We start from the raw sequence: 24,169 nt of genomic DNA on the forward strand, positions 1-24,169 counted from the left end.
CTGGAACGTTTGACCCAATAGCTAGGTAGTACTCATATCTTGATTCCATCCGCTGATGGGGCGGCCATTATGAATAATGCCACACCAAGAAGGCTGCTTCGTCCCATGCTTGTCATCTTCCAATGCTATATGGCAAAACAACGGCAGGCAGAGCATGTGGAGTTCAACTGTTCAGCCTGTGATCGACAAACATGATGGTGTTGTAGACATTCTGCCCCTGATATATGTATGTATCGCCGCCGTGTGGTTTTATGGTTGTGGAGCGGCAAGCGCGATGAAACCAAGAACGGGAATATCGCCGAGAGCCTGCGTGGCACGTAAAACTGGCGAAGAATAATAGTTCCCTGTATTGCTATATTTTTCTTTATTTAAAGAAATTTAACTATGGGAGATTGATGGATGCAGTGTACAGCTTAGTGTAGAATATCATCAGTATTACTACTTCATTGTTCATGTCTAATTTGTCTTTATAGCAAAAAGAAATATGTTTCAATTACCAATATAATGGTTAGACACTACTACAGAAACGCTGATTTGTCCCGGTTGGGAAACCTCTGTTGTCCCGGTTTCCCAACCGGGAACGCCAGGCCGGGACAAAAGGGGGCTGGTCTGGCAACCGGGACAAAAACACCATTTTGTCCCGATTGGTAACACCAATCGGGACAAAAGGTGCTGCCAGCGCCACGTGCCTGGCGCACCCTTTTGTCCTAGACAAAAGGTCCATTTTTTTTCTATTCCTCTTTTCTCAATTGTTTTTCTATTTCAATTATACTTTTACATTTCAATTAAACTTATGTATTGGAATTCAATGTGTAAGATCTCCACTAATATATACATATATATAGTTACTTATATAATATTTGTCCTAGATAGTTTCCATATATAAACATATATATACACATATATATTATTGGAGGGCTTAAATATATAATACATACATACTCATAAATAGAAATATAATACATACACACACATATATTTACATAGGTATATTCGTTCTTAATTATATATATACACGTATATTATCATATTTGCTGTGATTGTCAATATTAGATAGTCCATCATAGTAGAATTCGTCTTTTGGATCGAGGACTTGCTCAGTAATAAATCCGAACAATTGTTCTTGAATCGCCATAATCTTTTCCTCCGGTATGAGTTTATCACGCATCTCCTCGACCTATGGAAAAAGAGGATAATTAATTTCGACTAATTAAAATACGAGTTCAAATATTAACAAGTTTTTTACTTATTTCCTCCTCCCAATCTGTCCAGACCATTGGAGGACATACCAGACCATGGATGTTCTCGCATACATAGTATGCGCATAAATTAGTGCCTCGTTTCTGCCTCATACACTTTAAGAGAGAAGAAATTATCAGGTATTTACATGAATATATAATAAAACTAATGAATCGTGCAACGAATCATCCAAGTGCGTACCGCAAAATCTGTCTTGATCTTCAATTCCATGTCAAATTTGCTTGAATGATTTTTAGCGAATTGTTTCCAAATCCTGTGCATGATTAGAACAATTATAGTCAAGTAACAAAGTGATTCAAATTATCGGTTATCGACGGAGTAGTGGTAGAATTACTTTTTCATCATGTTAAGAAGATTTTCGTATTGTTCTGGATTTCTCCTCAATAAGTCTATAACCACGAGTAGGCTCTTCTCGGGAATTATGATAATTAGTACCCAGTGTTCACTACAAGATTATACGAAGGCAATTCTTGGTAGTTAAGGTTTAAACAATTCGATTATAGAATAGAAAGAGTTAGACAGAAGGAATCACTCACGCAAAGTTGTAAGGAAATAATATCATTTGCTTGTTGTGATGAACGCTTATGTACTTGAACAAGTTTTGTAATAGCTCATCGGAAGTATCGCGTAGAATCCTCCAATTACAAGTAATTGGGTCGATGAAGCCGAGGTGAGAGTATCCCTTTCTTCTGCAAGTTTGTATCTCCATTCTACATGATACCGAATAAATCAAGGGATCAGTATGTTGAGATCATGCAAAACAATACGTAAGGAGAGTAAAATACTTACAGAACCCACAAGCCGACCATAGAGATGTCGAGGTCCTCCTGATGGAATAGTTGGTAAATTTCTTCCCAGTTTATCCATATAATGGCCTCCCCCGTAAGAAATCGTCATCTTTAATCTTTGCGCCCTGCATGAAGATGCAATCGACCATCGCATGCATGTAGTGCTGGTGCAGTTTATACATTTGTGTTGGAAGCACGGACACTACTTCTTGGGGGGTACAAGAGATTTGCCCAGCTCATACGTCCATTTGACGACCACATCGGCCTTTGGAATATCTTCTCCCCCTGCATTCTGAGCCGCCGTCAGGTTTGATTCTTTCAAAAATGTAACAAAGTCTTGTTGTTGCATCGTCTGTCCCACTATGAGAGGCTCTATTGATTGTTTCTTTTGGGCTCCGAGCTGTGGAACGTCGGACGACGACAACTTTGATTGTCTCTTTTTTTTCTCAGTAGCTTTGATAATTGTGCGTTCATAGTCTGAAGGGGGATCTCTCAGAATGAATTTTCTCTTATTTGCTTCGCACATTCCCTTAAAAAATTTCAAATCTACCGGATTTATCACTTTCTCGGGCTCCGGCTCCGGCTTCGGCTTGAAGTGCTCTTTAACTCTTTCTTGAGTTATCCGATTGCATTCTTCAAGGCTCATGTCCCAGGGTTTAATAGGAGCCTCCTTGGTTTTCTTCTTCTTTTCCTTCTTATTTGGAGGCTCCTTAGCCGGTGCAGCTACCTTCTTTGCCGGCGGCTGTTTCTGCTTCTTTGTCGGCGGCGGAGGGGGTGACCATGGAGGCGACGGTGACGCTTGAGTGTTCATCGGTGCATGAGATAATGGTGATGGAGAATGTGTCGGTGAACCTTGTTGAGACAGTGCTGCCATTGGGGGGTTTTGCTGAGATGATGGCCTTGGAGAGGCATGCTGAGATGCCGGTCTTGGTGTTCGATCATCCGACTTTAGGACAATGTAGTGCTTATCCCATAGGATGTAGCCATGAATGGCTTCTGCTAGTGTCCTCTCCCCATCGCCTCCAGGAATATCAAGCTCGAGCGTCTCCCAACCTTGGCACACCTTCTCCACGCCAACTCTTGTATATCCTGCCGGAATTTGCTGCCCGTGGTACACGTCGCCTGGTTGGGTTGGCATGGCGGTACTGTACGCAATAGTGAACATTAAGTTCTTAATGGTAGTCTGCAGGTCACAAGGTGTCCTCTGGGTGATCTCATCCACTGGAAATCTCTGCGGGGCCGTCGCTTCAACTGCGGCCGGGATCCCCGTTGGCTCGACGGCGACGTCTGTGGAAGCGCAGCTGCTTTTCCGCTGAGACATATGATCGGCTGCGACATTAGGCTCTGGAGGCACCGTTTGCGCTTGCTGTTGCTGGCTCATTGCTATGGCCACTTGGCGTTGAACCTCTTCCTCCAGTCTTTGATCATGTGACATGAGCCGTTCCTCTAGCCTTCGCAAGTGCTCCCGCTCATCATTCTTTCTTTTTTGCCGGCTTCTATATGATTCAATGTAATCCCTGAACCCATACTTCCACGGAACCACACCTTTGCCTCTTGTGCGGCCCGGATGCTCTGGATTCCCAAGGGCGTAAGTCAGCTCGTCCCTTTCTCTACCCGGCTGGAATGTTCCATCGGCCACTGCTTGTATGGCCTCCTGTAGTCTCTGGGCTGCTAGCTGGATCTTTGGCCCATAGATACAGTCCCCAGTCAATGGGTCCAAGCTTCCCCCATGACCATAAAACCATGTCCTTGACCTTTCAGGCCAGTTCATGGTCGCAGGTCGGATGTCTCTGTCAAGCAGATCCTGCTCCATCTTCTCCCATTTGGGTATTGCAAGCATGTAGTCTCCTTAGCCTAGAGTGTGATGATACACTTTCTTCGAGGCGTTGTCTTTGGCCTTCTGCACCTTCTGAAGCCCAAGCTCTGAAGACTTGTATTCCACAAATGCATCCCAGTGACCCCTGAGCTTTTCGAGCTCGCCGGTAAATACGGGTGTGGTCCCGATCTTGATATATTTCTTCATCAAAATTTTCTTGAATGATTGCAACTGTTCGGCCATCTTACTCAGGGTCCGGCGCTTGCATATCTCTTTGGATTCAGCTGGAACCGTGAAGTTTTTCTTAAGCTCCCGCCAGCACCATTCTTTTTCTCTTTCGGGTACCGCATCCCGTTCCTCGCTTGGATTGGAAGCTTTCCAGAGCCTGAAGCTGATCGGGATGTGGTCCCTGACAATACATCCGGATTGTCTTATGAATTTTTTGGCGGCAGCTTCTGGAGTGATTGGTTCGCCATCTGGACCAACTTCCGTTATAATGAACCGCCCTTCTAGTTTTTTTGTCGGGCCTCGCTTCGTCTTTTTCTGCTGCGACGATGATCCAGACGGCTATAAAAAACATTCATAGTATTCATATAGATTCAGATGAAAATATGATTTTCACTATAAATAAGTATAGTTTTTTTAGGGTTACAAATAAGTATAGTTGTGATATGTACATTAGCACTTTGTTCACCAGCAGCGTCATCCTGAATAGATGGTGGCTCAATTCCATCACCAGACATATTCAAATATATGTCAGTATTGCTGCCATCATCAGCTTGTTCAGGGATATCTCCTTGACCTTCGGCAATCATATTCAACAGGAACTGTTCAACCTGTGATCGACAAACATGATGGTGTTGTAGACATTCTGCCCCTGATATATGTATGTATCGCCGCCGTGTGGTTTTATGGTTGTGGAGCGGCAAGCGAGATGAAACCAAGAACGGGAATATCGCCGGCCGAGAGCCTGCGTGGCACGTAAAACTGGCGAAGAATAATAGTTCCCTGTATTGCTATATTTTTCTTTATTTAAAGAAATTTAACTAGGGAGATTGATGGATGCAGTGTACAGCTTAGTGTAGTATATCATCAGTATTACTACTTCATTGTGCATGGCTAATTTGTCTTTATAGCAAAAAGAAATATGTTTCAATTACCAATATAATGGTTAGACCAAAATACTGGGACAGTTTTTTCTTAGAATTGTACGTTTCGAATATATATATTTTGGTCTAACCCAACAATTTGCTACAATGGAAGCTGCTATAGTGCTCCTTGGAGTATCCAGACTATATGTATATAGTGGCAAAATATCTGCCAATGAATTACGGCTGGACCTTCTCATAGCTTTCGTCTCTACACCGGCCATGGCGATGTGGTGACCGTACTAACTTGTCGCCGCAGTCGAGGTCAGACATCAATTCAAGCCTAGTAGAGATTAGAAGCTCTGCATTAGAAGTGTTGCAAAGGTTCAGAGATGACGACGGCGTTCGTATTGGCCATGAAATGAATCCGTTATCTCGAATGACCAATACCAGTCATGCTTCGTGCCGGCCGACTCGAATATCGACGCGTGTCCGCGCAAGATTGATAGCGTGACCTTTTGGTCACTTTAATCACCAGCACAGGCGTGCAGGCCTCCGCACCGACCATGGTGATGGCGACTGTAGAATCTTCTCAGCGAGGTGGACGAGACCACCATTGCACGCTTTATCTTCATGGTGGTCGAAGCCTCGCCCATGTCAGTTGGCCACAACCTGCAACACAGAAGGTAAGGTGTGTTCATGGATTCAGCGGTGGACAAGCTAAGCTGATCTGCAGGTAGGAATTTGGATATAGGACGTACAATTGCTTATAGCAAAGGCAGCAAGATCATGCACGGTGCTTCCACAAGTGACCAAATGGGCGCAGTTCCTGATGCCTCCTTCTCCCAGCATTGTGTTGCATGCCATGCATGCCATTGGTGGTGCTAGCCAGAGGAAGAACAAAAGCTATATACGGTAAGAGAAGACAAGCAACACCGCCGATTGTTTGGTGGCATGATGTGCCTTTCTTTATAGCCATGCGCTTCACTGATGAGCTTGTGGGTCTGTGGGTGTGGTACTGGTGCATTTGATGTGCCTTTCTTTATTTTTTTTAGTGGATTTTAGTCGCAATTGATGGAATATTGCCCTCCAATTACAGCATTGCAAGTAGTAATCATTTAATGCCTACAATGTACTCCCTCTGTCCACAAATACTACAATCATTTCTGGGTTTGACCTAATTAAGTAATAAAACAATAAACATGATTATCAATAGCAAAAAAGTTACAAAGATTACCAATGTAACAAATTTGATGTTACTAGTTTCATTATGAAATCAACTATCATAATATATACATGTACCTCTTTCCATTTGAAATTATTTATTTTTATATTATTGGTCATATTGAAGATCATGGTTTGCACACCTTGTGGGTGAGCAACTTTAATGAGCTGAGCTAATGTGGAAAATATGTGTGGCTCAAAATTCATGTGTATTGCGCACCTACCCCTTCAATGTTGTATGAAATGAGTTCCTATATATATACTGATTCAAAGTCTTCAAACCAAGGAAAATTCCTTCCAGAAGGAGGAATAATGTATTTTGCATCGATAGACAGATAGGTATGTGAAGCATCTGGAATGTTTGACCCACTAGGTACTACTCATATCAAGAAGACAGTCGCAGCCAGCGAGCTCTGGTGGTTGCTGCTAGTCCTATGGGCGGGCAGCAATTAGATCCCAGGTCCATTCCTTGCTGGCCAGATCTAGCATCTTTCAGGGGAGCTGTGGCGGTGCTTCTTCATGTGCCTACTCCCCCGATTCGAATTGCCCCCTTCTTGGGAGAGGCAACGCCGGATCTTGGGCCAGTGAGGCCGGATCTGCTCAGGAAATCGGCGCGGCGGCAGATGGGGGACGTTAAGTGCTCGCTGGTGGGTCGCTAAGCATCGACAATATGGCAGATCACTTGCATGGAGAGACCTAGTGGGTGTGCTGCTTAGGAGTCTGGCCGGCGGCGTGCATGGCGACGGCCTCATCGTGTCCGACCTAGCGCGAATCGGATTGTGTGTAGGTAGCACAGGTAGAAATTCCAGACCGGCCGGCCTGGTGCAAGCCAAAAATGGTGCCGCTTTCCTACTTGGAAGCTTTGTCGATGTGCTATCCTGCTTGCTGATCCATAGATGTTGGGTGTTACATAAAACCGTTTGAGAAAATTCTTCATCGGCATTGTTGACACCTCTTGGTGCCATTCCCTCTCTAGAGGCAATGTCGATAGTTCCTCACACCCATAAGCTAGACGGATGTTTATATGAAAAGGACAAATAATAGATGATCCGCACATCAAATTTATAAATAGACGAGAGATGTGAATGATTTATGCTCGTGAAGACATTGCAAGGTTGAAGCAGGAACGAAAAAGAAGATCGAAGTTTAGTCTTCTAGCTTTCTTTTTTTTGTTTTATAGCTTTTTTATTGTATTTGCGAAATCCCTTATTTGAGATTTATAGTATAAGAACTCTTGCAATATTTGGTAGCATATATCCACATAGTGGATATAGAGGCTGGGTTAATCCTTTATCTAAAAAGGTACTACCCATATCTTGGCGTGGCAAGCCGACGTGGTGGCCATTATGGACAATGCCACACTACTACTATGTGGCGTGATACATAAAACGCGATGAATAGTTCCCTGTATTGCTGTATATTTTTTTTATTTAAAGCAAAATCAACTATGGGAGGTTGATGGATGCAGTGTACAGCATAATGTAGTATATCATCAGTGTTACTTCATTTCATGTCTAATTTGTCTTTCTAGCAAAATGAAATATATTTCAATTAAGTATACCAATATAGTGGTTTGTTTCAGAATCATTTTGAACATAATATTTGGTGTAACCCAACACTTCACACTACAACGCAAGCTGATATCTATTCGCCTTAGAGTATCCAGACTATATGTACAGCAGCAAAATATCTACTCAATTATCGATATCTTTTTTTCTTGAAACTTTTTTGAGATTTAAAACCGTGGACAGGGCAACTATGTGAGTAAGTACTGATGAAGTGATGATGCAATCAGAACAAGAGCGCCACTCTATTGCCAAGCAGATGTTGTATTGCGTGCCGTGAGTTGGTGACTTGGTATTAACCAGCGGAGCAAGAAGTTAGCAATGCAGTTTTTTATAAGAGTCATGCATGTCTCACGCAATGAGGTAGTACTAGGCGGTGCATTTGCTGGATCTCAGTTACACTACGAAATGATAATTGTGTCGTATCTTTTTTTTCTGTACAAAAGGGGTCAGAATTCATGTGCTGCGGACCAATGCATGCATGGTCATGTGCTGTCATACCTGCCCTGAGATAAATGGAGACACGATGCACATTCATAACCTCTAGTTACCCGCAGAGATAGTGTACGTAATGCCATGATTTGGTTCTTTCTCTTCCTCTGGCTCTGATGCATAAGTGCATAAAACTACAGTCGATCCCTACTGTTCTTTCAAGTTGCAATCCTCCTCCTGGCTCCTATCAATTGTCATGCAACCAATGAGCAACGATTCATGGCATCCAAGCAGCCAGCGTGCAAATAGAGGACATTTTGTCATTTTTTGGAGCGAAAAGGACATTTTGTCATTGCTCGTCCACACCACACAACCGGAGCTACAGGTTTCATTGCTGAACAAAAATTTCAGAATTTGGAAATTTTCATATTGCAACCGGAGACAGAAACGGGATTTAAATTCCATTTCGAATATACTTCGGTCAGAGCGAATTCACAAAAGTTCATCAGATTGTTGGTCTTTATTTTTATACTGCATAATATTGGTCTATATACTAGTGTTTGAAAAAGACCAGTATAGAAATATCCGACGGCTCAGATTAATTGTATATTACTGAAAAGTTAAGTAATATATAGTATGGGGAGCATAATGGATTAATGGTAACTATATATGGGAGACCATATGTAATAATGGTATAAGGATCCATTTCTTTTGGTCTATTTTTCTAATTCTTTCTCTTCTTCATTTATAACTGAAAAATAGTTGCAAAATTATCTTTACTAATGAAGGATTATATTTCCTCTGTACTGTAGACCACCAATGCAAGTGGCGATATTGTGCACCATTAGAGATCTTGATCTCATTCGAAGCCTAGTAGATTGGAAGCTCTTGATTAGAAGTGTTGCATGCATGGTAGATGCCGACCTTGTTCCTTGTTCGATCATATTCCATGGAAATGAGTCTCTCGAAAAACCAATGACACCTGTCATGCATGCATTTGTCATCACATCGGCCGAGACTAGCACCTCGATCGACATGCGACCGCGCAAGGTAGAGGCCGGACCTCCTCATGGCGGCTTTTCATCTCGAGCACAGGCGCATAGGTCACCTGCCATGGCGACTACCATCACTGCACGCCTCTTTTGGTTCACGGGCCAAATCAAAAGGATTCAAGCCGGCCGATGCCTGGACCTGGTACGAACGTGTGGCAAGATCGTAGCTACATACCCAAGCTTATTACAGGAAAGGCAGAATGATTCAAGGTGCCGCTTGCCTCCATGAGCAAGCAGATCCAGTTCCTGATGCCTCCATGAGCAAGCAGATCCAGTTCCTGATGCCTCCTCCTCCCACGCATCGATCACCCCTGCCTGTACCACATGCCATTGGTGTTAACCAGCTGGAGGGAGAAGCTATATACAATTACATATATGGTAACGTGGTAAGAGAGACCAGCCACATTGATAGTACAATGTACTCCCTTTGTCCACAAATACAATTATTTATGGGCTTGACCTAAGTCAAATATTTTTTGTTAACTTTGATTATCAATAGCAAAAAAAACAAACAAAGATTACCAATGTAAAACTGATGTATTACTAGTTTCATCATGAAATCAACTATCAAGCTCTTCTTTCCATGAACTATTTTTTTATATTACTGGTCATATGGAAGATCATGTCCATGTCAAAAATGCTAATATATATTTGTGGACGAAGGGACTATGATGACTTGCACCTTGTGGGGTGAGCCACTTTAATGAGCTAATGTGTAAAGTATCTGGGTCTCAAAATTCATGTATTGCACCGACCCCTTGAATGTTGTTTGACATGAGTCCCTATATATACACACTGCTATCAAGCCTTCGAACCAAGGAAACATTCCTTCCGCCGAAAGGAGGAATGTATTTTGCATCCATATGCAGATAGGAGATAGCTAGGTATGTGAGGCATCTGGAGTGATTTTTTGAAATGAAGGCATCTGGAACGATTGACCCACTAGTTAGTACTCATATCTTGGTTCCATTCAACAGCTACATTGTGCATGAAGCATTGTTCAAAATAGCCCGCTATGCCTTTTAGCAGCTGGGTCTTCGAAAGGCTAAAAATGCTATAGCCGGCTATATCCTCGAATAGCCACGTTTAGCGGTTTAGCAAAAATATATATCAAAATCAGTGGATTATGGTTAGGATGTGCCAATATTATGGTTGGACCAAAAGAAAATACAGGGAAACTTTTTTGAGAATAATTTTGAAAATATTTCGGTCTAACCCGAGACTTCGCTACAATGCGATGCAAGCTGCTATCTATATTCACCTTATTAGAGTATTTCCCGATCACTATATGTATAGTGGCAAAATATCTACTGAATTACCAATATATTTTTTCTTTAAACTTTGTTGAGATTTTAAACTGTGGACACAGAGAGAGAATAAGTACATGATTGAATCAAAATATAACTTATTTAAAAAAGTCAAAATATAGATGAACTGTGAACAAAGTCACCTCGCAAGCCAAGACACTAAATAAAAAGGAGTCGCGAGGCCTTTGAAGCCTGTAGATTTTCTTGGATCTGAATAATGTAAAAAGAGCTCTTTATTTTTCTTTCTAATAATGACACTAGCTACCATATGTAAGCATAATTAACTACTATACACATATATATAACACCATTTTTAAGCCTCACACGATCGAGGCCCCACAGCCTTGAGCTCCCTCATACGTAAATCCGAGCCTAGATTAGAATCTCTGGATTGGAAGCCTTTCAATGGTATGTATGTATATATATATATATATATATATATATATATATATATATATATATATATATATATATATATATATATATATGACGTTCACATTGCATGAAAATGTGATGAATTCATTATCTGGAACAACAACCAATACTAGCTGGACTTCCTCATCGCTCTCCATACCGGCGGCCCTGGCGATGGTGATCTTCTGATGAGCAAGCTGGACCAGATCTCCACTCAGAGGTCAGATCGAGCCTCGTTTGGTTATTTTTGGGCCAAGTCACACCCGTGTCGATTCAACGGCAACTGCATGCAACACAGAGTGTAATGTGTATGAATACAATGGATCAAATCAGCATGGATCAAGCTGCTAGCCAACCTGTAGCTGGCAACAAGATGCATATGGTAGGGAGCTAGCGAGGTACATACGGTTCCTTTCAGGAAAGGCATCAAGAATCATAGCGCCGATCCACTCGATTGCCAAGCGGAAGTAGTCCCTGATGCCTCCTCCTGCCAGCACTAACCCTTGACTCCATGGCACAGCGTTGTTGCATTGCATGCCCTTGGTGCTAATTAACCAGAGGAAGAAGAAGCTGCTAGCTATATATGGCAAGAGAAATTAAACCCACTGGAAGACGGCCTGCTTCACCAATTGTAATCTTTCAAGAAAGCTACACTACACCAGTTGTTTTTTTTATAAGGGCCATCTTTATTTCATTCACTGGTGTGGTTCTGGTGCATTTATTTGCTGGATATTAATTACTATAAACTACTCGATCCTGATCATATCGTGGAGTATATTTTTGTGCACAATGTGATGGTCGTCTATATATGTTGGTGTGTCGCACCTGACTCTGAGATAACATTGCCCGGGTTGGAAAAAATGGCATGTAGCCCTGTGGGAACTTCCAAGCCGAGCAAAAGCCTGAATTTCATTATCAAGGCAACGAAATTACAAAGTTTTGTTCATCCAGAATTACTGGTTCAGCATTTGAAAAAATCAAAAAGAAAAAATAGTTCGTCTTCAGTTTAGCAAATACTCCACTGGTTACACCTAGAAAAAACGACTAGACAAAAGGCCAGACTACTAGCTCCACAGGCAGCGGCCACACGCTCATCACTGGAGGATTGCTTGGCGATTCTTCACGATGAAAGAACACAGGGCCACGTCCTTGATAAAAACGATAGTAAAAAAAAAAGGAGGCTGCTACGTGGAGAGCCTCTCATTTTAGTGCTAACCGGAGAGCCCTGTCAATTTCCATTTATGATCTGTACGCGGGGCCCAAAATTGGAAAAAAAAATCGAACAACTAGTCGCGTGCGCCGGGGGGGCGCCAAAAATGGCGTCAGATGCAAAAAGCACGGGAAAAAAGGCGGGGGAGAAAAAGCCCAACAAGACCCAGAAAAGGAAAAAAGTAACAAAAAATCCAGCCCACAAAAAAATGAAGCCAAAACCCTTGATCTGAGAAACAGACGTCGACGTTCCCAGCCGCCGTCGCTGCAGAAATCACCGCTACAGGAATAGGATCAAGTTACATGCTCTGATGAATTAGACCATTATATAACAAGTAACTTTCTGCAAGTTTGGAAAATAGTACAATTGTACTGAACTGGATTGCTACATGATGGAAAGAAAAATGTAAGAAATATTACCATTAGGAATGTCAGGCATGGTTTGAACGAGTGCTTCTTGGGATCAGATGAACGGCTTAGCTTCAAATTCAGGATCACTAGCTCGCACCAATTTTATTCACGGATTTTTTTTTGAATCAACAACAGCTGAAAACAGTCTTGGGCTGACCTTGGTACTGAAAGTTGGAGTTATAATCGAGCATGCAGCAAAAAGAGCCCATGTCCTGAGATACTTTGGGTTGGCACTCTTATTCATCTTCAGTGAGTTGAGAAGCTCTGAAATCTTTGGTTGATTCCCTTTTGTAAAACCAAACTCATTTTGCATGAAAGAGCTTGCAGATGCATTAATTTCACACTTTATTAACTTGCTGCCCCTTGGAATGCCCATAACTCTGTGCACAATTGCTTCTGTAATAGGTATTCTACCTCTTCTAGGTAACACCAATTCTGATGATTCAGGGTCATAGCAATCCAATAACCACTGGCACATGTCTGGAAAAAGTTGTGAGCACCTACAATTCAGTAGACCCCCAAAGCCGGCATCATCAATCAATCGACGTTGATTATTAGACATATGAGAGTACAGCTTCACCAGCATCATTGGGGAACCACGGTTGTTCTCCTGCTGCATATGACAGAAAAAATACATGGTACAAAATAGTTAGAGACATAAAAAGCAGTTTATGAAAGAGATATCTAGAAATGAAAAAAATGGTAGAGTCATTCGATCTGCTGAATAAAATGCACATAATTGAAAACAATTTCTGGATAAAGTTACTTTCAATCTTATGTATTGATTGATAAGGTATTTCCTAATCAGGTCAAACTACTTTATGTCTCAAAGAATTCATTGGAAAGTTACTCCATGATAAGTCTCAAATTAATGTTTACTTCTGATATGTTCCAAAATTATCGATAAGTTACTATGTGCTGCACATGTCTGGCAAGGTACTTCCTATTTCATGTGAACAAATAATAAATTACTTCCTGAACCAAATTTGTAGTGACAGGTTACATACTAAACTTACAAAGATATAATAAAGAAATAAGCATGATAACACAAGCAAAAAAAGGAGTGAATGTGTATCTAGCAATGGATTTACAAAAAAGTAATGGATAATGTTAAGTTTGGTCTATCTCTAATGGCTTCAAACGTCAGAACAAAAATAACATGCATGTACAAATGAAAATAAAAATGCTTTGATTCTCTGAGTTAGTGAGTTTCACAAACTTTTCCAATCAGACAAATAAATCAAGCACCTAAAAACTAGCAAAATACATCACATTCCTGAATCTCCAAGTTCAAGAAAAATTATATGTTGAATTTGGTCTTTGAAATCATGCTACTAGAATATAACTTGGATTGTCATTTGCATCATGTAAGACAAATTAGCTCAATATTAAAGTAGTGTGGCAGCCACATGTGTGTGTGCATGACAAGCAGCATTAAACACCAGTGTGAATACTAGTAACTTAAAAAAAATGAACACACCAGCAAAATAAAACAACTAGATAACAACCCCTACAAACATGAGATACTAGCTGTAGTGGTGTGAAATTTAAAAGAAAAAAGTGGCAACATGTGATAGGAACAAACCTGAAGCTTCTTCTTCGGCATTTGTTCATCACCAACAGTAGAAGTACCTTGATTTACTTTTTTCATCCTGATAGGGATTGGCCTGAGCTTTCCCTTCAATTTGTTATCTTGATTTTTACTGGTTGACTGCTCTTCCGCATTGCAAGCAGGATTACGGGTTAACTTCATGGTGCGTACAAAAAAATATTTCTTTAAAAAGCAGCTTTCCTGAAAAACATATATTAATAAAACAAACACAAACATATCAGTTATTGTAAAAAAAACTAATTTATTATGTTGTAAATTTATTGATAAGTTATTTCCTGTTCAGTTTCAATTAAGGGGCAAGTTACTTCCTATCTGATGAAAATGAATATCTAGTTACTTCCTACATGTTAGAAATCATGTAGAAGTTACTTCCCAAACTCATGTGAGATGGTGATAAGTTACTGTATATGTCATGCAAAGCAGAGTCAAGTTACTTTCTAACACATGTCAATTAGTAATAAAAAATTACTTTGTATGTGCTGTAATTCAGGGGGGAGTTACTTTTCTACCCAGTGTCAATAAATAATAAATTACTTACTAAACTAGATTTGTATAGACAGGTTTCATGCTGACACTATATATTCAGATTTTGTAAAATATGAACATAGAACATTAGAGGTTAGTGTGCAGAACAAACCCCATCCAGTTTAATTAGCACAAAAAACACGGAACAAAACAAATCCATATTGTAAAACTAAATACCATGAAAACCCACTTTGAACTCAAATCCACTTGAAGGGTTTAGTGGGAAGTGCTAAACTACTAAGAAGACATTATGCAACCATTTAGTCCCTAAAAAACTGGCTGAATATAGACAAGAATTATAGGCGTTAATCAGGAAAAAACAATCCAGAACAAAATAACCATCTAGACAAGAATATAGACAAGAATGGAAAAGGGCTAGACAGATTACAACCTGTGGGATGAAATCGCCCCGGCCAATTCACGCGTAACCTTGACGAAGACAAGAAACTCCCCTTGATCTGGTGTGGAATAGCCGAGATTCAGCACCACCGCGCCTCACTTGGTCGCGCACGTGGTGTGGCGCGTCGAAGAACCTCAGCAAGGATGGCACGCGAGCGGACTTATGGCTGCGAAGAGCGACCCGTGGAATCCAGCCGCCGATGTGCAGTGGCGCACCGATTCCGCGCCTCCGCTGCTGATGTCTCTCCTCCTTTTGCGCCGAAATCTGCGGCCCGACTCACCTCCGCTGCTGACGCCTCGCCTACCTCTCTGCCGAGGAGAAGGGGTGCGTTGAATCCGCGGCCCACGCCTCGCCAACCTCCGCCGTAGATCCGGGCCGCGGCTCGCCTCCCTCTGCCGTGGATCCAGCCCGCGCGTCGCTTCCCTCCGCCGTGGTGTTGCGCCTCGCCTCCCCATTCTCCACCGAAATCGCCCCCAATACCACCGGAGCAGCAACTGAACAGAGAAACAGAGGGGAGGGAGAAAAAGTGATGAGGAGAGAAGCGAAATGATCTTCTCTATCCTCGGCATGACTCCCCAAATTCAAAACATTTTGGAAACAGCTGCTCGTGTCCGCCGCTGAAGTGGTGCGTTGCCACTTCCAGGTGGGGCCACCCCACAGCGACCGACACAATAGGCGCGACTCCCAAAAATTCAAAAACAATTTGGGGCCAGCTCCCGCATCCACGGCCGCGGGGCTCACGTGGGACGCCCAGCCCGTGGGATATATGATGGACGGTGATTAGGAGGGGTCTCGCGATAAGCGTAGATAGAGAGCCCTCTTCAAGTAGGATACACGAAAAAAATGTGGGCGAGGGGTGAATGGACCCCACCGTTTTTCATTAAGAGGAAGCAATACGGCTTCACCTGGCCGCGTAAAAACCCCCGAACCCTGGCCCATGCCCGAGAGGGCCAAGCCTTGCGGCGAGCACAGCGAGGGAGATTTTTTTACCCACAAGCAAAAATTCGTCCCAGCTGGGATTCGAACTCGCGACTTTGTGGGGACGACCATACCTCAGCTCCTCTAGCCAACTAGACTCGAGGAGCTTTGATATAAAGAAAAAAGGACCCTAATGTCCAAATAAATAGCATCGGTATAGAAACACAAAGTCCAAATAGCATCAACTAAACCTCAGTGGGAAAAAAAGGAGAACAAAACATCAGCTGCTGCGGCAGATCGTGCTAATTATTCAGTCGCGTTCAATTAGGCAACTTGAGACCCCCTTTTTGCAAGGAAGACACGGCACTACGAATCACAACAAACCCTGTACCAGAAAGGTTCAGAAATAAGTTTTTTATTTCTTTTTCAGAGGGAAGTTTCTTTTTAGTAAGTGGAGGAATTTGGTGTGCGGACAGATTTTGCTGTGTCGTCAACCATTTTTCGCCAACCACTAGGGGTCCCGAAACATGAATATTTAGCTCTCTCCGGCCCATAAATCCACTGCAGGTATCAAGCCCGGCCCACCGCACCCCTCGGCGGCAAAAAAAAAAAAAATCAAAAGCGCGGGCTGCACCCGAAATTTGGCTCCCTCGGTCGCGGGGTGGCTTCACAAAATTTTCGGCTCGGTGGTGGGTCTCTCTCTGCTCCGAGCCTCCGACGCGCCCACCGACCACCACTCCACCACTAGGCACGGGGGCGTTTTCCCCGCCGCGCCGCCCCGAGTAACCCAACCAAGCGAGCGGGCAGGCGCGATCCCGCCTTTTCAAATCCCGCCTCCCAAATCCCCACCCCCTCGTCTCTCCCTCTCTCTCTCTCTCTCCCCCCTCGCCGTCGCCACCACCTAATCCAGTAATCCCTCCCGTCCCCGCCGCTCGCCCCCGCTTCCGGAAGCTTCCAGAAGGTCTCCGGGGGGGCGGACGGACCGCGCGGGGCTGCTGCTTCCGGAACCGAACCTTCCGCCGCCCCGCCCTGCCGTCAGGTAGCAGCGCCGTCCCGGGGCCTACTCGTCGCCTGCTCCCCGTCGCCGTCGCCGGCCCCGATCCGCCGCGCCTCCGCACCCCCGCCGCTCCGCCGCCTCCACCCCATCCCACCGCCGCCGCCGCTTGGTCGTCCCACTGTAGCAGCCACCCAAACCCTAGCTCCTTCACTCCCGCCGCCGCCCGTCGCCGCCCCGCCCCGCCCCGTGGCCCTTGTGCCGGGACTGTCCCCACCGTTGCCGGTGAATGCGGCAACGCGCCGCCGTCCCTTCCCCCGCCGCACAACATATAGCATTGTTTTGAGGAGCCTTGATTTGGGACTCGAGCGTATTCGCGTGATTTAGGGGTCGGATCCAATGCGCCTGCCACTCTATGCCATGCTCCCCCACAAAAAAAAAGATACATTGGTGTGGAGTTCATGATCTGTATGCCTCGTTTAGGAACGAGCTAATTTGTACAGTAGCGAGCAAGTGATAACCAGCGAACGAATGGTATCTGAGTTTGTGTTTTCGCTCTGTGGTGGTGTAGGCCGAGGGACTGGGCAGTGGTGGGCAGGGGAGGAGGAAGCAGAGGGGGGGATGTGGAGGTAGAGGATTGATTGGATGCTGCTACGATGGCGCAAGCTGCTGTCGAGTCCGCTCTGAATGGTGACTCGTTGATTGGGAGGCAGGCGGGGGTTCCGAAGATGAAGAGGAAGACGCCCTCCCAACTGAGAGTAATGCCTTGCTCCACTTGATCTTTTATGCTCACTGATGCTGGATTTATTCTCCCTAGGAATGCGCACAATAGGATGAAATGCTTGCTGAAACACTAAAGCTATTTCAAGAGATCTCCAAACAGATTGTCATGACACAATATTTAAGTTGTTCCTGACATATGTATGACACCTGCCAAGATTACATGGGAGTTAAAACGTGAAAAAAAATGCACTGTTTAATCCCGATTGACCTCTTTAGTCCATAACTCCATATCCTTGTTGCATTGCTTTGCTTTCTGAGGTATTTCTCCGTAGATTATGCTTTGTAATTTCTCATTATCCTAGTTCAAAGTTCTAGTGTACAAGCACATAACAGCAATGTATAACATTAAATGCTCTTCTTCTTTCATTGTTTTTTTTAAGAACTAAAGAAAATTAAAACTAGACCAACCTAGGAAGAACTAGGTGGTTTTATATTAAGAAGAAAAATAGGCACCCAAATTTGCCTCGATGAGGACTTCAACCTGGGTGATCTAGGTGTACATTCACACCCTCATCCAACTGAACTAGTCTCAGCTACCTAGAACTGAAGAACAATGTTATTCGTCCACTTTGTTATATAGCTGGCTTAATGAAAATCTGACTGGATTATCACTTTTTTAGAACCACGATGGACATAGGATATATGGGGAAATTCATCATGCGTGTCCATGACACTTGTTTTGTCATCATATTTGGATGCTTCTGGCTAGGATTTGCTGAGGGCAGTCTGCTCTCAGAAACTACTGGAACACATCCTGATGTAGCATTGTATGTCACGGAGTTATTTAATAGTGAAAATATCCACATTCCTGTTGTAAACATCATATAAACATAGGTGCACAGTAATACAGAGAGATCTCACATTGTATTCTGTGCATATTATTGTACAAAGTGCAGATAAACACTGAAAGTGTTTCAATAATTATTTGTTGCAGGGTGAGCAACTGAAGCGGCGTACCTCTGAAAAGCTTGCAAATGATCAATTACCTTCTGCATTTGATAGGTAGCTTTCTTAACCTTGTTATGTTCCTGAGTTTCAATTATGCTCTAAGTTGCACGGATACGGATACGTGTATCGGTATCGGAAGGATACGGATACGCGGATACGGCAATTTTCTAAAAAACCCGATACGCGGATATGTTTACTATTTAAAAAATAAAATAATAATAATAATAATGCAGCGCCACAAAGTATTTCCTCCACCAATAATAATAATGGCTTCTCCAGAATGGAGCCAGTTCATGTTAGTACCTAGATATTTCATAAGAAATATGGCACCAGCATATCAACTACTAACTGCGGGTCCCACATATCATACACTTCATTTTTTATCCACCCACTCCCCCCACCCCGTCGCACTCCACTCTCTCTCCTCCCTTCACTCTCCCCAGGCCGGCGGCGGCGCTCCTCCGGCCTCCCTCGCCGGCACCGGGCTAGACGGCGGCAGGTGCGGCGGGCGGCCACCGGATCTGGTCAACGGCGGGGGCGCGGCGGCCCTCCTCCCTCGTCGCGCTGGATCCCCCTCCCTCCTCCCTGCTCCCTCCCTTGGCGGCCATGGCGGCCGCGGCGCGGGGCGGAGGCGCGGTTCGTGGTGTAGCGGAGGCGCGGGACGGCCCTGCTCCCTCCTCCTCCCTCGATTTGGGGCGGCGGACGGCCCTGCTCCCTCCTCCTCCCTCGATTCAGGGCGGCGGCGGCCGGAGCCCCTCTCTGGCTCTCTCTCCCCGGCGGGCGACGAGCTCGGCGGCCTCGATGGTCTCGGCGGGCGGCGAGCTCGGCTCGGCTCCGGTGCCCCGCACCTCCATCCTCCCTCCTCCCTCCCCCTCCCGCGGCGGCGGATCTCGAGCTCGCGCGCTCCTCTCTCTGCTCTCCGATACGGCAACAGATACGTATCCAAACCTGAGTTTCAAGGCCCATTGCGGCCCAGTACGCCGATACGCGATGGATACGTATCCCCGGCGTATCCCTGGCGTATCCGTATCCGATACATATCGGATACGGGATACGTGGTCTCCTGGACGTATCGGGGTCATGGAGATTATGCTCCTTTTCTTTTGTGTGACAAAGTTGACTAATAGCTTGTGTTATATAGGTCAACTAATGGTCTTCGGAACACAGAACAACAAAAGATATCCAAATACATTAGCACACGTGTTACAGAGGTCTTCCCTGTGAGAAAAGCAAGAAACCTTGGGAAGGAAAACTGTAAGGTTAGAATTCGACATGCTTTTCATTTATATGGACTAATTAATGCCCAATCAGTCTTTTAGCACCAATAGTGGCTAGTTGGTTCATTGGTTTGGTTCTAAATGTAAAAGTATCCTGCAGGATGTCTTGCAGAGTAATGAGAAGATTTGTAAGACTATTGATGCTACAACAGTTTCAAGTTTTGCATCGTCTTCACTTACATGGTAATTATCTGACTGCAGAACTTTAGGTACATACTTTTCACTATAACATGCAACCTCTTATTTGGCTTCTTTACCATAATTCAGTGGCAATGGTGACTCAGCTAAGTCGGATTCTTCATCAATGATGGAGGCAGTGAAGCCAGGTTTCAAGAAAGTTGAGAAATGTAGTGAAAATGCTCTGCGCAGTGTATCAGAGCTTCATGTTGGAGATGAGAAGCAGACTGGTTCTAACAAATTTGATATGGTAATAATCATTCATCTATTACAGTTTAGTATATGTTATCAGTTCAGATAATATTTGTACCACATAATGTTAGGAAAAAGTACTGAAAGGGTTTGGAGCTCGTGATGCTTCTGTGGCATCTGGGTTCAGCAACCTTAATGCACAAGTTGGTGATGCTGAGTTGAAGTCTTCAGATATGTGCCCTTCTAAGATCACCATTCCAGGGAAAAGAGCTCCTTTGGATTTTACCTTAAAGACTAGTTTGCAGTTTGTTTCATCATCATCTGTGAAATGGTGGGTTTGCACTAGCTTCTCTTGCATTTCTCTTTTGTATTCAGATTTTTTTTCAATTAGAAATCATACTCCTAATAAGTATCACATGTCTATTTTGCTTGAACCTTTAATGTCAGTTGGAATTCTGAAAATTATATTTGATAAATGATAACATGGCAATTATAACATCTTCAGATTCTGTACTGATCTGCAAAATACTGTCAACAACTCTTGTGCTTGTAACAGGTGTCACAAGCTGAATACGAGTTTTGGCAGGAGCAGCATCACTGGAGCCATAGGTCAGAGCTGTCTTCGTGGGTGTCAAAATTTAGAGTGTCCAAAGCCTGAGAGCAAGAAGGAATTCTTGTTCTCAAAGGCACTGCAATCATGGGTATATCCACAATCTTTGTTGCCTTCATCCATCATATCTGCTATGCTCTCATCAACTGCGCGAGGAGGTAATTACTACACCAGAATTGCTCCTTATTCTTTTCGCGAACACAATTCCATAAGAGTGATTTAATCTCTGGCCTTGTAGAAAACGACTTTCTTCTCAAAAGACATCAGGACTGGGAAGATTCGTTTCAGAATCTTTACTACATGCTCCGGAAGAATATGCTGAATGTATTTTATGGTACCTTCTTACTCCACATAACATTATTCAATGTTCCACTATGTATGTATGTTCCTATATGCACAGAAAAGTAGTGATATGTTCCTTTTGTAACAAAAAACAGTAGCTAATTATAATTCATGCAAAAACCTATAACCTATCTGCTTTGAGTTTTCTTTGCTGGAAACTCGTTACATCCTGGGAAGTTGCATTTCTATTTAATTCTGCAAAAATACTGATACATTTTGCTCAAGGTCAGCTCCATCTGCGATTCCAGTTTGTGTGCTTTTGTAGTTATGGATTTTATTGTTCTATTAGAATAGTAATTCTCTGTCTAACCTCATCAACCATTCTGAGCATCACTTTCTCATCACAGTTTATACGACACAATTTGTTGCTCTCTTCATTGGTGGAAGCCATTTGGAGAAAAAGCAGTCCTGTAATGCCTACTTGTCACAATCTACACGTGGCCTACGCTCATTACTGCGGAAACATGTGAGTTGCTTATTCTGATTTCAGTATCCGCAGGAGTGATTCCCTATGTTTTGCTTTTTGGGATATGATTATCACACTTTGTAGTTGCTGACCAGCAATGCCACTGTATGTTTTTACTAGAAAAATGTGCTTGAATGAAACATTGAAACTAGATACCTCTGGCTATTTTTATCAAGAGATATCTATTTTAATTGAAGTCATTTGTCTACCATTGCTTGGTATAAAAAATGTGTTTGAATGAAGTAGATAACTCTGGCTGTTTTTATCAATAGATATCTATTTTAATTGAAGTCATTTTTCTACCATTGCTCGGAATTGAAAATATGTTTGAATGAAGCAGATACCTCTGGCTGTTTTATCGATAGATTATAGATACCTATGTTTGTTAGTAAAGTCATTTGTCTACCATTGCTTGGTATATGATGGGATCAGGATCGTGGGGCTGAAACATTTGCTCCAGATATTGGTCTCCGTTAAGCTTGTTTTTGAGCTTTGTACCATGTTTATCATTGTAACAATATATACCTTGCTTGTTGCAGGGTGTTTGCTTTTCCATGCCTCTTTGCAACACTGAAGTAGAGCAGTCTACTGAAGATGACCTGATCGAACTCTCAGAAATCCAAAGGCGCAATCTTGGCCAGGTTTATTTTCCTTCCGATTTGTGTTTGGGAAAAAAAAATTCCTTCCAATTTTGTGTGGTGTGCTTGATTAATCAATATGCAGTAGAAGTAACTATTGGAGAACAAACATCATTTAACTTGCAGGCACTCCATTTAGATGCTCTATCTGATGTGGACAACACCGCACAATCATTACTTATGTTTACTGGCAATGAGAGTGTTCATGGTTTATATGACATTCTGTTGAACTGCAAGTAGGGTGACTCTATTCCCTTATCCCATTCTTGTTTTGATTCAAAAGTTCTGTTGCTTAATCTGATATTGCGGTTCTTCAGGTCCTTGCTGAATTCTTTATCTGCTGTGGACGTCCCAGTCTTGTATTCACCGCAGCCATTTCAAAATGGCTGCCTACATATTCCAGAAGTTGCCTCATCTCTAGTCTTGTTTTTTTACTTCTTTTCTTTTGAGGTCGTTTTTAATACGAGATATACTAGATAACTTAAATCTTCAATTGTTTTCTGATAAAAAGAACCTTTTAAATTTGCTTGACAATTATACTGTAGATGCAAACTGTTCCATGCAGAAGCCTTTTGCTTTGGCATGTACCTGAATAAGAATCAGCCACGTGTATTTTACTGTTTTAATTTCTGAGCAGTCAGCTTTGACATGGCTAGTTATCTTAAGTTGCATTGCATAATTGTGAAATCATATCATCTGCACCTATGTATGTTGCAGGTGAAATGCAGGGAGATGAGGCGAGCTGACATGGGGCTGCTCTCTTCCGGTGGGTTTGACACAGAACCAGGGTCAGCATTTGCCTCCACGACTGGCAATATCTGCTACAGCATGGAAATAAAGGGCCCGATCCTCCCGCCCTGGGTTGTCTCCGGAGTATGCACTGCGATGAGCTCGGACGCAAGGAGCTTCGATTTAACGTGAGTACAAACCTTCCCCAACCCATGGCCGCCTATTCGGCTCATGTCACGCGCTAAGGCTTCACCATTTCACTTCTGCCGCAGAATTGCTACAGAGCCATCGTCCCTAGGCTTGAACGCTGCCCTCAAGTCCCTGACCACAGCTCCTCAACCCGAGACGGCACCTCCCACTGATGGCGCACCTGTGGGTGGCATCCCCAATGCAGTCCTTGTCCACTCCTTGCACTCCGCCTCGCTTCGGCGGCTCAGCTACACTGACGGCGAGTACGTAGCCTACACAACCGTGTGAGCTCGAGCTCCGACAGCTGCAGCTCCCTGGAGCATCGTGATTGCAGGGATGGAGGGCGGCTCTTATGGGCAAGTGCAGCCACTTTTGTTGTCCGGTGGGAGAAGGCTGCCGCCGTCTGCCCGGACGGGCTCCATGTCTCGGTCTGCAGAAATCCTGCACTTTTCAGAGCTGCTTTGTGTATCATGAGCAGGGTCTTTGTAATTTTGGAGGCTGTGTGCGCGGTCACACGGGCTGTCACGTACGTTTGGATGCTAGTAACTTATGAGGTCTGGTTCTTGGGGGAAAAGAACAGTTGTTGCATGCATCAGTGTTCGCCTGTGCTTGGTGTTGTAGCTCTTTAGACAACCTGGTTACCTCTCCTCTTGTTTATATGTTACTGTTTTACTTGATTTCCCCTGGCTTAAAACTCGACAATGAGAGTCCCTTCGTTTGTTTGGTTGAACTACTTTTGCTGCAAGACGCTGGAGGGAGGCGCAGGGGTTTTCAGCTTTGGGTCTCCCGTCTCCTGCCAAAAC

The 24,169-nt window shown here is 43.6% G+C and overlaps 1 protein-coding gene across 1 annotated transcript; it reads left to right on the forward strand.

Moving 5' to 3' along the window:
• The first annotated feature begins 16,804 nt into the window (after nucleotides 1-16,804).
• On the forward strand, nucleotides 16,805-24,018 carry LOC120700179 (protein downstream neighbor of Son-like). Its single transcript, XM_039984399.1, has 15 exons — nucleotides 16,805-17,060; nucleotides 17,587-17,773; nucleotides 18,733-18,800; nucleotides 19,888-20,005; nucleotides 20,124-20,206; nucleotides 20,291-20,450; nucleotides 20,524-20,723; nucleotides 20,949-21,160; nucleotides 21,241-21,336; nucleotides 21,692-21,810; nucleotides 22,350-22,451; nucleotides 22,575-22,684; nucleotides 22,766-22,853; nucleotides 23,166-23,365; nucleotides 23,450-24,018. The coding sequence occupies exons 2-15, from the start codon at nucleotides 17,672-17,674 to the stop codon at nucleotides 23,652-23,654; spliced, it is 1,863 nt and encodes a 620-aa protein (XP_039840333.1). The 5' UTR covers nucleotides 16,805-17,060; nucleotides 17,587-17,671; the 3' UTR covers nucleotides 23,655-24,018.
• The last annotated feature ends 151 nt before the right edge of the window (nucleotides 24,019-24,169 follow it).

Source organism: Panicum virgatum, chromosome 3K (assembly GCF_016808335.1).
Source record: "Panicum virgatum strain AP13 chromosome 3K, P.virgatum_v5, whole genome shotgun sequence".
NCBI lineage: Eukaryota > Viridiplantae > Streptophyta > Magnoliopsida > Poales > Poaceae > Panicum > Panicum virgatum.

Coding starts and splice junctions, on each gene's coding strand:
- LOC120700179 (XM_039984399.1), top strand. CDS start 17,672: ATGGCGCAAGCTGCTGTCGAGTCCGCTCTGAATGGTGACTCGTTGATT. Junction 17,774..18,732: donor AGACGCCCTCCCAACTGAGA/GTAATGCCTTGC, acceptor TATTTGTTGCAG/GGTGAGCAACTGAAGCGGCG. Junction 20,006..20,123: donor TTGGGAAGGAAAACTGTAAG/GTTAGAATTCGA, acceptor AGTATCCTGCAG/GATGTCTTGCAGAGTAATGA.